The sequence below is a fragment of the Podospora pseudocomata genome, chromosome 4 (genome assembly GCF_035222375.1).
Source record: "Podospora pseudocomata strain CBS 415.72m chromosome 4, whole genome shotgun sequence".
Lineage (NCBI taxonomy): Eukaryota > Fungi > Ascomycota > Sordariomycetes > Sordariales > Podosporaceae > Podospora > Podospora pseudocomata.
The window spans coordinates 2,681,428-2,694,523 of record NC_085888.1 but is presented as its reverse complement, the minus strand read 5'-3'; the positions used below and the strand labels follow the sequence as shown (position 1 = coordinate 2,694,523).

The 13,096-nt window shown below is 52.1% G+C and overlaps 6 protein-coding genes across 6 annotated transcripts; 3 read left to right on the top strand and 3 right to left on the bottom strand.

The window, feature by feature from the left end:
• Window positions 1-1,021: 1,021 nt before the first annotated feature.
• QC762_407110 (uncharacterized protein) lies at window positions 1,022-1,225 on the bottom strand (the record flags this gene model as incomplete). Its single annotated transcript, XM_062890171.1, has 2 exons — window positions 1,022-1,056; window positions 1,201-1,225. 2 exons carry the CDS (start codon window positions 1,223-1,225, stop codon window positions 1,022-1,024), a joined length of 60 nt encoding a protein of 19 aa, XP_062743797.1.
• A 59-nt stretch (window positions 1,226-1,284) lies between these two features.
• MET22 (3'(2'),5'-bisphosphate nucleotidase) lies at window positions 1,285-2,511 on the top strand (the record flags this gene model as incomplete). Its single annotated transcript, XM_062890172.1, has 1 exon — window positions 1,285-2,511. The coding sequence occupies one exon, from the start codon at window positions 1,285-1,287 to the stop codon at window positions 2,509-2,511; it is 1,227 nt and encodes a 408-aa protein (XP_062743796.1).
• A 164-nt stretch (window positions 2,512-2,675) lies between these two features.
• MRPL6 (54S ribosomal protein L6 mitochondrial) lies at window positions 2,676-3,725 on the bottom strand (the record flags this gene model as incomplete). Its single annotated transcript, XM_062890173.1, has 3 exons — window positions 3,321-3,725; window positions 3,112-3,225; window positions 2,676-3,043 (listed from the first exon to the last, which is right to left on the bottom strand). The coding sequence occupies exons 1-3, from the start codon at window positions 3,589-3,591 to the stop codon at window positions 2,676-2,678; spliced, it is 753 nt and encodes a 250-aa protein (XP_062743795.1). The 5' UTR covers window positions 3,592-3,725.
• Window positions 3,726-4,701: 976 nt separating this feature from the next.
• Window positions 4,702-6,789, top strand: QC762_407140 (uncharacterized protein). The gene is made up of 4 exons (XM_062890174.1): window positions 4,702-4,942; window positions 4,996-5,475; window positions 5,528-5,964; window positions 6,015-6,789. The coding sequence occupies exons 1-4, from the start codon at window positions 4,849-4,851 to the stop codon at window positions 6,528-6,530; spliced, it is 1,527 nt and encodes a 508-aa protein (XP_062743794.1). The 5' UTR covers window positions 4,702-4,848; the 3' UTR covers window positions 6,531-6,789.
• Window positions 6,790-8,077: 1,288 nt separating this feature from the next.
• Window positions 8,078-11,984, top strand: QC762_407150 (uncharacterized protein). Its single transcript, XM_062890176.1, has 4 exons — window positions 8,078-10,696; window positions 10,755-10,863; window positions 10,935-11,281; window positions 11,340-11,984. The coding sequence occupies exons 1-4, from the start codon at window positions 10,550-10,552 to the stop codon at window positions 11,835-11,837; spliced, it is 1,101 nt and encodes a 366-aa protein (XP_062743792.1). The 5' UTR covers window positions 8,078-10,549; the 3' UTR covers window positions 11,838-11,984.
• QC762_407145 (uncharacterized protein) lies at window positions 8,241-9,149 on the bottom strand (the record flags this gene model as incomplete). Its single annotated transcript, XM_062890175.1, has 1 exon — window positions 8,241-9,149. The coding sequence occupies one exon, from the start codon at window positions 9,147-9,149 to the stop codon at window positions 8,241-8,243; it is 909 nt and encodes a 302-aa protein (XP_062743793.1).
• Window positions 11,985-13,096: the final 1,112 nt, after the last annotated feature.

The window sequence follows — 13,096 nt, the reverse complement described above, 5'->3', positions numbered from 1 at the left end:
TTCGATAGAGTCGAAGCCTAGCACAATCGCCTTCATTCCTCGGCCAACGGAAACGTCTTTGTTCACAAATAGAGCTTCTACCTCTTCGAATAAACCCCAGACGTCTTCATCATTGTCATCATCGTCATTTCCAGAGACCGATACAAAGTCCACCACAAAGTCGACAATAGATGTTGACTCCCAAACGCCCTCAAAGACCTCCGGTCTCACATTCCCGGCAACTAGCCACACTTCATCTGCCCTCGCTCACCAGCACTGAGATAACGACATCCACACAAGCCCCCTCGCCCAGCGACGACCCTCCTCCAGCCACCCCAGGTCCAACCTCAACACTGGTCGTAGGCGGAATCCTCTCTTCGCTCTTCTTTCTTGTTCTTATCGCTCTGGCTCTCTATTTCTACCGGCGGCGGCACCGTCCGCATAGAAAGTCTCAGAGAAACTCCCAGCAACACAAAAGGATTGAAGAGATAGAGATACAGCATAATGACACAACAGAGATGGGCAGCAGGTCAATAAGTCTGCCACCGCAGGAAATCGATGGACGGCCTGCCCCGAGGGTTGAGATGGATGTTGATGGAGGGTATGTCGAGATGGATGTGGATTTGGGGTGTTGTGAGATGGAGGTACCAGAAGCAATCTCGAGGAATGGGAGTAGCGATGGTAGGAAATAGGGAGATGATTATTAAAGATAAAAGGAAAATAACGGGGGCGAAATACGGGTAAAAAGGGGGTGAGTAGTAATCAGGGTTAGGGTTTAGATGACACTGGCCAAGCACATGAGAAACCTCAGAAAGACACATGCCTGCCGTTGAAGCTGATACATACATTTTCCAAAGTGATTGAGTCGATATAGGCGTCCAAAAGAGAGTCAGAATGTAACCCCCTTCTCCTTCCGGTCATGTGATGAGGTTGAAAGAGAGCTGGCTGAGAAGCTTGGGCCCTCGGGAGTTGAGTGGGTCAAGGGTCTTCCGTCATCGGGGAGCTCCTGCCAAAAGACACTGGGATGGCTGCGGTCGAAAATTTAAGGATAAGAAAGGGGTCCAAAATCCCAATCCCCTTGAAACTCATTAGCTTCACTTATTTCAGGCTCTCTCATAGGTTTAGATCCCAACTTTGCAGCCAAAGTGTGGGGTAACAGCTCAGGAACGACGTCAATATCAACATAATGCGGGGCCACCTACCCACTGAAAGCGTGCTCACCTCCAAGCTCCCACCACCCACCCATCTTACCTAACGTGATCACCAAGAGCGTGGGCAAACTTCTCTGAGCCTTCACTCTGTTTAATGCCTCGTGATCCCTCTCATAAACCCCGTCTTCCTCTCTTGTTACTCACCTCTCTCCTAATCCTCATCCTGGCGGCCTTCATCCCCTCCATAACCTCCCGCCTCACCCTCATCCTCTCCCACCTCCGCTCCCAATCCACCACACCAAACCTCGCCAAAATGACGTCCCTCTACTCCCGCGAGCTCGAAATCGCCCAGCTAGCCGTCCAACGCGCCTCCATCCTCACCAAACGCGTCTTCCACGAGACCTCCAAAGGAACCGTCTCCAAAGACGACGCCTCCCCCGTCACCATCGGCGACTTCGGCGCCCAAGCCCTGATCATCTCCGCCCTCAAGCACAACTTCCCCCACGACGAAATCGTCGCCGAGGAAGAGGCCACCGAGCTCCGCGCCAACCCTCCCCTCCGCGATCAAATCTGGGAGCTTGTCCGCACTACCAGCTTGGATGACGTCGCTGCTGAGGGGCTTTTGGGAGGCGGGATCAAGGATGCGGATGCAATGCTTGATATCATCGACCAAGGAAACAGCAAAGGTGGAAAAGTAGGGAGGGTCTGGACTATTGATCCAATTGATGGCACCAAGGGTTTTTTGAGAGGGGGGCAATACGCCGTTTGCCTTGCCCTGTTAGAGGACGGGGATGTCAAAGTGGGAGCGATTGGGTGTCCTAACTTGCCGGTTGACGATGCGGCACCTTTGACGGCCGATATCGGGGCTAATGCTACCGACGACGAAGGGAGGGGTGTGCTTTTTTCTGCGGTTATTGGACAGGGCGCAACGAGCAGACCTCTCAAGGCCGGTGCCCTGGCTGAGGAGAGGAGCATCTCTATGAAGCCTCTTACCGACATGTCCAACGCAAGCTTTTGCGAGAGTGTCGAGGCGGGACACTCGAACCAGAGCGAGTCGGCGCAGATTGCGCAGAAGCTGGGGATTACCAAGCAGAGTGTGAGAATGGACTCGCAGGCCAAGTACGGGTCTATTGCCAGAGGCGCGGGAGATATCTACCTGCGTTTGCCGACTTCCAAGACATACCAGGAGAAGATCTGGGATCACGCTGCTGGTGATTTGATTGTGAGGGAAGCTGGCGGCCAGGTAACCGATATCAAGGGTAACCGTCTGAATTTTGGCGTGGGGAGGACGTTGGCCACCAACAGCGGTGTCATTGCTGCGCCAAAGGCTGTTCACAGCCAAGTTCTGAGCGTCGTCCAGGAGGTCCTGGGTGTAAAATAAAGCATGGCAAGGGAAAAAGCAGAAAAAAACGTCTGAAGTAAATGTACAAGTTCTTTTGGCACAGATACAGGCCACACGATCATACAACTCACCAAGAATCCAATGGTGAATACTACTGCTAGATGTACACAGATGCCCTTTTTCTTCTCCTGATGGCGCATCATTTATTTGATCTTCTTTGCCTTGAGCTTGATCGTTTCATCATTAATGAAAATGCCCTTCCCCTTGTACGGCTCCGGCACTCTCCACCTCCTGATTTTGGCGGCAAAGGACATGATTTGCTCCTTGTCGATACCCTCGAGGAGGACGCGGGTTGGTTGGGGCGCACTGGCCTTCATGCCGAGGGGGAGGCCCATCTCGACGGGGTGGGAGAAACCGAGCTTGAGGCAGACGAACTGCTGGCCGGGGTACTCTTCGAGGGCGGGGCGGGGCTCGACTGTGGCTCTGTAACCGATACCGACGAGGCGGAGGACGGCAGTGTGGCCTTCTGATACGCCCATGATGTAGTTGCTGAGGTAGGACCAGGTTGTACCTGTGGATTTTTCGTCCCAAGTCAGCGTTTCTTTTCCCTTTTGCATGGGCAATGGGGGGAAAGCATACCCCACATCTCCATTTGCTTCTTTTGCTCTTTGTCTTCCACGGTCAAGACTGCTTTCCTGCCCTCGGCGTCGTGGTCGACTTTGACGAAGGAGGGGATGTCAAGCTCCAGTTGGCCTGTTGATTCCCCCACAGATTGAAATGTCAGCCCCTCTCCTCCCACTTTGCAAATCCCAATTCTCTCAATCATTCTTTTTCCAGGTAAATCTCACCCAATGGCCCCTTCACGACCACCTTCCTCTTCTTGGTTTGCAGGTAGGTGGTCACATCCTTCTTGACGAACAGATCCCCCACTTGAAGCTCTACTCCGGGAGGGATAGAGATTGGATTCCTCCCCAACTTTGACGGCCGGTTCGCTGTGGCGGAGAATGTTCGTCGGGGCGCACTGGTCTGGAGGGCTGGTACGAGGAAGCTGGGGAGGACTGCGGTGGCTGTCGAGGAGCACGAGGCGAGTGCTCGTCTGGTGGTGTTGGAGGCGAGCATTTTGGGCGATTGGGAGACCTCGCCGTGGGGGTTCAGGGGGAGGAGGGATGGAGGGAGTGAATGCGCGCGCAAAGTGTCGCGGAGCTCGGAAGCTGGGGGCGGCGTCGGGGAGTGGGCTGGCTGCCGGCGCTGGGAGGTGGAAATCGCTTTTGATAAAAAGATTGGAGCACGGACCGCGGGAGCTTTGGAGTGGTGTGGTGGGGCGGCTGGCAGGTACGGTTGATGAGTCAGCAAGACAACGACAGGTCAACCTCAGGGGCATCAAAAGTGTACGCCTTTTATGGAAGAACGAGTATATTGTTGATTTTTCTTCTCGTTGGAACTCTCCCAATGTCCTATGGTCATGATAACTTCAAACCCGGCTTGACTTCATTGTTTTGGTGTCAACTTGGCGTTCTTTTCACCCCGTCTCGGATGAGGACTCACATCGCGTGCTGGCACTCCAACCCTTACAAATGATGCACCGGGGAAATTATCGGGTCCTTTGGGGATGTTCTCAATTGAAAGGAGATAAGAATAATGATATGTCTAGGGATGGTCGCTTGCTATCAGCTAATGGCATGTTGGAGGATGCAACCCCCTCTGGAACGCTATGGGCATCCGCATACAGGAGAAACAACAAGAGCACTGCCAGTGGCCCCGTCATAATATCATTTGACATGATATATGTTAGGTATCTTGAATAGTACTGGAGGCGAGTTGACCAGAAAGTGCGGAGTATGTTCGCAAGGCATGTTTTCCATCATAGGCCCTTCCACAAGAGCATATATTTTCATGGTTTGAGGACAAAGAGGATTCCAATCTGATATTCTGACCCAGCTGGCTACCAGTGAGGCGAACGGCCCTATTATTTGGAGAATACCCTAGAATCTTGCTGATAATGCGGGTAAGACTGCCATAGACAGACCATCCAAGCAGCCTCTGCTCTTGACCCACGAGACAACGGAATTTTACTTGCTCTCAGGAAAATCGGGACCTTTCCGCTTATCTGAATGATCTATAATCACTTGATTACGACCAGTACATCATTGCCACTGGAGCAGGAAGGAGGTTGCCTGAAACTATCTCCAGCCTCCCTCGCACCTTCCACTCTTCACTCCTAAAATTCAGAATTTCACCCATAACCTCCAACACTTGATGACCATCCTCTTTTCTTTCTCCCGTCAAGCCCGCAGCAGGTAACAGTCTCTGCGCCATTTCTCACGTTCCGTCAATTTGACAACCGATATTCTTTCGCGCATCAACGCTTTCGATACCATGCTGAAAATGAAGACCGGTCTGGTCGTACTTACGGTGCTCTTACCGTGGGTCGATGGATTTGGATGGAGGGCCGAGAGAAGGCCGAGTGCTCGTAAGTTTACTTTTGGAGACTCGCCTCCATACGGAGGGCCAACAGTGATACAGCAGCAGTTGATACAAATGAACGCCGCTCTGCGCTTTCGCAGCAAGACTCGAGACACTCAGACGTTTACACAAGGGCGCTGAACGAGCTCCAAGAGATGGAATCGGAACCGCTATGCCATCGCGTGGCAGCCCGCCTACTCGTCAACAACTGCGAATTGGTGGATGGGAAGAATGAAGCTACAATGCTGACTGACAGTGGCCGGCAACTGCGAGATTTCGTCGACTCTTACGCGGCTAGCTTGGCGATTTGCGATCTAGAGAGGGGCAGCTTCAAGATACCAAACGAATGCGCCAAGTTTCGTGAGCCATCCTTGACCCAAATTGCGATGCGGAGCGAACCTCAGCTTCATGTCACGCCTTCGGAGATTGGACTGTGTTTGTCGGCGCTGGCAGCTTCGGATGCAGCTTGGAGCACGTGGGTGAGCTATCGTCATAAAGCATTGAGGTTCTGCGAGGCGGCAAGGGCAGATAATGAGAAGGGTAAGAAGATAGGGAGCAAGTTTGGAGAGTTTTGGCAGCTAACCTCTGGCAGACCAAAACATCTTGCTGTACCAGCGTCTTACCCAGGTCATTGCCAAACTTACCGACGGCGTCGAAGCCGAGCTGCAGAAACGGATGGACGACCTCGATAACCGTGCCCGGCAATCTATGGAGAACCTTGACCGACTCGCGCCCAAGGTAGATGAGTTAGGAGAAGGCCTGTCGAGACTTGAGAGCTACCTCTCGGGTGATCTCGACTTTGCGATGCGAAAGGCCACCGAATCTATGCAGGACAGTCTCGAGAATGCGGAAGGTCTTCAGAAGCTACTGGGTCTTCTCTTCGCAAATGTTCTCGATGGTAGCGCCCGAGCGGCCCATGCTCATGAGACCTCGCTCCAACAAACCAAAAGGGTCAATGACGGCATGGGTGCCTTGATAGACATCGTCTCAACTGCGATGGCCTCATCCGCCTCACTGAGCCAGCAAATTGTGAGGGACCCCCCATCGTGCTACGTTGACTGGATCGCTAACTTTAATAGCAATTCCAAAATCAACAAGCCGTTGCATTGACCCAGCGTCAGGATGCCCTTGAACAAGGAGTTGGTCGCATTCTTGCCGCCACCGAGAAGCTGTCCGACGAGGTTGAGGACCATACATCCATGCTCAAGCAAGCAAAAAACATTACGAACGAAATCTTGGATGCCCTCGAAGAAACCGCCGCTGCCGCCTTGACCGTTAACGAATCAATGTTCAAGACCGCAACGACAAAAAGCTGGTGGCCGTTTCTTGTCTGTCCCTCGGCCTCGCTGGTACTGGGATCATATGGAATGCCACCTTCGATGCTCCGAAACTTTGGGCTGTTGGCTTTTGGTGAGGCCATCGGCTTTTTGGTGTCCTCATATGGCGATTTGACAACGCAGTTCTCTATCACCGTTGATGCCTTCGGGGATTATGTCATGCCGTCAGAGTTGGCATCAAAGTTCGACGCCAACAACACGGATTCCACGGATTTGACAAACCTCACGGACACAGCAACGGAGGCATCCTCACTCTAATGTACATGATGCACATGATTCGTTTCATGATCTCTATTTTTAGTTTTGGGTCTCATCGCTGGCGCGGTGGGCTGATGATTTTGACGAAGGAAGGAGGATATGGGACACAATGACTGGGGGCTTTAATGATATAAGCCGGGATATGGGACACGTCCGTTTCTTTTCACGTAGATATGAGGACAGCCGATCATGATGATGAATGGAGATGGATCATTAATACAGAGTTGTATGGAATGGTTATGTGCAGCCTCCTTCCGGGTGAAAATATTTTGGGTGAGTTCCTGTCATCAAAGTGGTCGAGTCAGCTTCAAAACGCCTGAAAGTTCAGTTTAGCTTTAACTTCCTTGAAGTAGTCGGGTCAACTCTTGACACACTTATGTCGAGATGCTCCCCCCAACTCTGCGTGTGCACATACAGACTCGATCCTGACAATGATCATTCCCACCATTGATGTCCATTTTGGAGTATCACAAATGGAAGTTTTTGCTGATCATGTTGCCATATGACTGTGGTTGTGTAACAGCCAGGGAGTGGTCAGGTAATGCTGAGTGGAGTGGTCAGGTCAGTTGGAAGGGATCGACCCGGTGACTCTCAAAGCTCCCATTTGGTAAGTAACATGGCCAGGAGAGTATTTGAGAAGGTCAACAGGATTATTACGGATATTGTATTGCGCCTCCCGGCCTCAAACTCTGACATGATGGCTGTTGGTAGTAGGGGGCCGGTTGGGTCAGGTTTTGGGGGGGTGGTCAGGTCAACTTTGACATTCCCGAATTGTCATTGTGTGTCATGGCAGGATTTTACTGCCGGGGAGTGGTCGCGGGCATGGGGAAGGAGGTGAGGTTGAGGTCGGAGGTTTGCATTGGGGGTCATGGATAGATGATAGCTTGATTTGACGTCTGATGTTGTGTATGGGGTTTTGTTGCTGAGTGGTGATATCTTGTAAGTGGCCAAGTCAACTTCATCCCCCCTGAATGGTCAGCTCGACTCTTTGCAAGTGGTCAGCTCAGCTCATCATCCCTGAGCGATCGATTCGACATGCGTGTCATGAGGTGCATCATCACAACTTTTCACTAAAGACAGTGGCCGCAGATGGTGTGTCAAAGGTTCCTTTTGGTTGTGTCAATATTTGACTGTGACATGGTCATGTCGTCTATTGCCGGGTGAGCGGTCGGGTCAACATCTTGTAAGTGGTCAGCTCAACTATTTACAAGTGGGTCAGCTCAACTATTTGCAAGTGGGTCAGCTCAACTTTGGGTCCCCTGAGTGATCGATTCAACTCTGTGTAAGTGGTCAGGTTGCATTGATGGTTGAGCACTCCCCGTCTCAAGGGTTGGCTTGATGGTCAAACTTAAATGTCAAAGAAGGTTTGTGTCAAGATATCATAGTCGCATCAGCAAGGCATTCACACCATTCACTTGATTCACAGCAGCAAGGAAGGCACAGTTTGTTTGTTTCATTTCTTTTCATTTAACCGAAAGAGGAAGAAAAAAAAAAGGCTACCAACCCATAACGATAACCGAATGCATGTCCTCCCCTTTTTATGCCGCTCGCCTCAACCAACTGGCCGGCAAGGCTCAAGATACAGGGTATAAATATACAATGTGACATGTGTGTGGTGAAAAACATAAAGAAAAAACTATGTACAGGTTGAAAGTGTTTCTCATCTCATCTTATAATCATCTCATCAGTACCAAACAAGGCATCGACCATTTAGATCTTGCCCTTGTAGCCCTTGGGAGCAAGGTTGACGTTGTACTCGAGCTCGAGGACGGCCTTGGGGTCCTTCTCCTTGATGGGCTTGAAGTCGACAACGAGGTCGTCCTTGACGGCGAAGACGGTGTCGGACTTGACCCAGGGGTCGTCGTTGGGGTAGAGCTGGGTGGTGCAGCCCTGGTAGTCGGGGTGGGTGACCATGATGTGGATGTGGGCGGGGCGCATGGGGTGGCGGTCCATGAGGGAGAGGAGCTGCCACGAGGGGCCATCGCGGGGGAGGGAGTAGGCGGTGGGGTGGAGGCAGTAGAACCAGTACTCGCCCTTCTCGTTGGCGCGGAACTTGCCACGGAGGTTGTTGGGGGTCTGGTTCTCGGGGTCCTGGAAGTCGTACTTGCCGTTGGCGGAGGCTTGCCAGATGTCGAAGACGGCGCCGGGGATGGGCTGGCCGGTGATGATGTCGCGGATCACACCGTGCATCTTGGTGACGCGGCCGTTGGGGGGAACGCCGTCCTGGAAGATCTCACCACCGAGCTCACGGAAGGGGGCGTTGGGGGACCAGAAGGGGCCGAGAATGGAGGAGGAGGTAGGGTCGAGCTCGCCCTCGGAGATGATCTTGTGGGCGATCTCATCGACGAGGGACTCGAGGCCGAGAACGTCGCAGATGCGGTGGGTCTCGTTGCGGGTCTTGTTGGAGGTGTAGTAGATCTCGCCAAGGGCGTTGACGAACTTGACACCCTCCATCCACTCGTCGACGGTGAGCTCGACCTCACGAGCAAAGTCGTGGATGTGGCGGATCAGAGCACCGAGAACCTCGCGGTTGCGGGGGGTGGTGGCGGGACCCATGCCCTCAATGACATTCTTGGTGAAGTTGGGGTCGAAACGGTGAGCGGGCTTGTCGGAGGCCATTGTGAAGGTTGTGGTTGGTTGGTTGGTTGGTTGTGGTTGGTGAATTAGATGAAGATCTGGGGATGAGATGTGTGGATGTGATGAGGATGAGGATGGGGAAGAGGAAGTGGCAGAGAGGGAGAGACGGGATGAGGTTAATATACAAATGATCTGGGAAATCTCGCCTCTATGTCAAGCATCCTTTGCCATATTGCATATCCAGGCAATGTGATAGGATGTGAAGCCCCTTGTGGTGTCATTTTCCCCGCCGCTTCTGATCGGACAGCCGTCGCGGCAGCTTCAGCATCTCCAAGTTCCCCCAATTCGGGAGTGGGGTGAAGGAGGACTAAGGTTGTCCCGCAGTCGCTTTCTCCCACGAAGATCCGACAAGCGCCACGGCAGGGCCAGGGGCCCAGGAACGCCCACTCAAAACCCACCGAACCCACCCCCGGTCCGCCCACCAAAACCCCAGAGCATCCCGGCCCATGGCAACGGCTTGCCAGTCAAGCTGACGGCCGAGAGCTTGGCATCGCGGCTTTCTGGGGGCCGGTCTGGGGCGACATGGAACCGACATGGAACCGACACTGAATCGCGCTCCGTTGTCCAGCCCGAGACCCTTTGACGAAGACAAAGCTCGACAAAGACATGGCGTGAGCTATGGGGAAGCGCAGCTGCGAGCTGGGACGCATGTGGTCTCGAAAGCGTCGAAAGAGGCCAGGATGAGCCTTCATCCGAGTGCTCCGGCTGACAAGATGTATCGTGCTCCCGAAATCTGGGGGTTTCGGGGGTACAAGTTGGGGAAACAAGCTTGTTTCGGATCAGGGTCTTCGTATCTCAGTCCCATCACGGCGCGTGCCGTCTGTCTGTGCTTAGTTCAACCTCACACATTGACCTCACATTTCCAACTGCATTCTGCGGTGAGAGCGCAGTACAATCTTCAGCCATCGGCTGTCATCCACTGGCTGGAATCAAAACTGAAAACCCGGCGCTGTTTGGGCCAAACGTCCAGCCGTCCCCTGGTCCATCCATCTCCCGGTAGCGGCATCCGACCCCTGCCGTTTTGGCACCCCCCCACATCGCTAAATCCCGAGCTTGAGGGCAACGAGGGGTAAAACAATTGTCCTGCACACCATTTGCTCGTGGGAGGGGCCGGCAAGCAATCGAGGAGCTGGGAAAAAGTTGATGGTCAAAACATTTTAAGCCAGATGCGCAAAATGAGCCTAGTTTTCCGTAGTTGATTGAGTTTCATTCCGGCCTGAGCGAACTATTCCGTCATCGTACGATTGAACAGTGCATCGTCGGTTTGAAACTTTTTTTTTCGTCGACGAGGTTTCACTCCCGAGCTGTTTGTTTCTCCCCAAGCTCCCATTTTGCTCAGAAAAAAAAAATCCCGGCATCTGTAGCCGACGTCATTTTCAGCCATGCCCCTCCACCACTTGATGTGCGGCACTTGGACCCCTCCAGGGGCCATCTTCACCGTTGAATTTGACGATGAGGCTTTGACTCTGAAGCTCATCAAGCGCACCGAGATTCCTCACGATGAGCCCATCTCGTGGATGACCTTTGACGTACGATTGACCGATAAGCTCAGCTCCAATTACACCAATTGCTCACCATGAAAAACAGCATGCCAAGAAGAACCTCTACGGCGCTGCCATGAAGAAATGGTCCAGCTTCGCCGTCAAGAGCCCGACCGAGATAGTCCACGAGGCGTCCCACCCCATGGGTGGTGATCGTGCGTATTTTCTTGTTCGACATCCTCAAAATCATCCTGAACCCATCACTAACAGACACCCTCTATCCCAGCCCGTGCCAACGACGCAGACACCAACACCCGCGCCATCTTCCTCCTGGCCGCCAAGCAGCCCCCTTACAACGTCTACTGCAATCCCTTCTACAAGCACGCCGGCTACGGTAACGTCTTCAATGTCTCCGACACGGGTGCCCTCAAGGACAATGTCCAGAACTACCCCTACCAAGAAAACACCGGCATCCACGGCATGGTCTTTGACCCAACCGAGACCTACCTCTACTCGGCCGACTTGACCGCCAACAAGCTGTGGACTCACCGCAAGCTCCCCTCGGGAGAGGTCGAGCTCGTCGGCAGCGTCGATGCCCCTGACGCTGGTGACCACCCTAGATGGGTAGCTATGGTATGTCAGCCCCTTTCCTCCCTGTCCCAACAGGTAAACTAACAGAAACTGTGAAAAGCACCCCTCAGGCAACTACCTCTACGCCCTCATGGAAGCCGGCAACCGCCTCTGCGAATACGTCATCGACCCCGCCACCCATCTCCCCGTCTACACCCATCACTCCTTCCCCTTGATCCCCCCCGGAATCCCCCAAAAGGACAAGGAAACCGGCAAGGGCCTCTACCGCGCCGACGTCGTCGCGCTGACCTTTTCTGGCAAGTACATGTTTGCGTCGTCTCGGGCAAACAAGTTTGACCTTCAGGGGTACTGGTCTGCGTTCAAGCTGAGGGACTGCGGCTCGATTGAGAAGCAGCTTGCGCTGAACCCCACGCCGACGAGCGGCGGTCATTCCAACGCGGTGAGCCCGTGTGATTTTAGCGATGAGTGGGTTGCTATCACGGATGATCAGGAGGGGTGGTTGGAGATGTACAGGTGGCAGGATGAGTATTTGCATAGGGTGGCGAGGGTGAGAATTCCGGAGCCAGGGTTTGGGATGAATGCTATTTGGTATGATTAGGCAGGCTGCCTAGGATATGGGGCCTGATTGGATTTGTTGCGGTATATACGCTAGGTAGAATCGCTGGGTATAGTGGAGGTTTAAGGATCGGATATGGAAAAGTCAAGTGTATATCAAGTGTATATCAAGTCAAATATAGATGAGGATTCTTTCACTTTGATTTAACTGGCTCTCTCTAGTGCTGTTTGTCACGGGTGTATGTTTGAAGCTGAGATCGTGAGCCTTGAAGACAGTCTGAATTCATCTAATGCTCGCTTGACCATCTCAGTGCTGACCTGGCCACTTAGTTAGGTAGGGTAGTCACAAGCATTCCATGGATAAGACTGGTCATGGACAGACCCATATATTCAATATTTGGTCATAGAACTTGATTCAGTGCAACACATGGTGTAACATTATGTGAGGGTAATGGGTGAGGTTGGGAGGAGGGCAGTGTGAGAGAGGTCAGTTTAATAGAGAACAGTTGAAGAGAGGTCAACTTCTAAGAGGTCCGTTTAAAGAGGTCAGCTCATGAGAGACCAGCTTTGGAGATATCGGTTGGAGACAGCCCAGTTTACATGGAGGTGAGATGACAGTGAAGGAGAGGTCTGATGATGACAAGGTCAGCCTCTTTACAAAACTATTCAATTTATGGGCATGACTATCATCAAATACCTCATGCCGAAGTACATAGATATTGGTACTGAGCTATACCACGGGCAATTCAGAAAGTAATTGGACCATTTATGGAATATTCAGGGCAAGAGGTGATGAGACAACACAATGACGATATCGATCCATGATGAACATTGATTCCCGAGTCATCTGCAATGCAGTGTGAGATAATCTATGAAAAAAAAAAAAAAAAAAAAAAAAAAAAAAACCACAGGAAACCTCCTGTCCACTGTGAAAAGACCGAAAAAAAAAATTAAGATTAGTGACAGTGTGAGATATTTCATAGTTTTTCTGGCGTTATAGATTTTAAAACTCGATATCTGCACATTGGTGTTCTTGTCTGTATTTTAAATCGTAAAACCTTGAATGCCGACCTAACATCGGCCGTTTGATGATGTGTTGTACAAGTGAGCTAAATCTCAACCACATGCTGCTCCGAAAGCTGTAGGCTGAGGTTAAGGCAGCTATTTAAGACAACTGGAAGGTTATGTTGGCTTCTGGCTTGCAGCCAGGCAAATAAGGGACCGTTGTGATTTTTTCATTCCTTGTCATGTAAATGGCTTACGCCTCCTCCTCATATGGCCCCTTGAACAAAGAATACATGC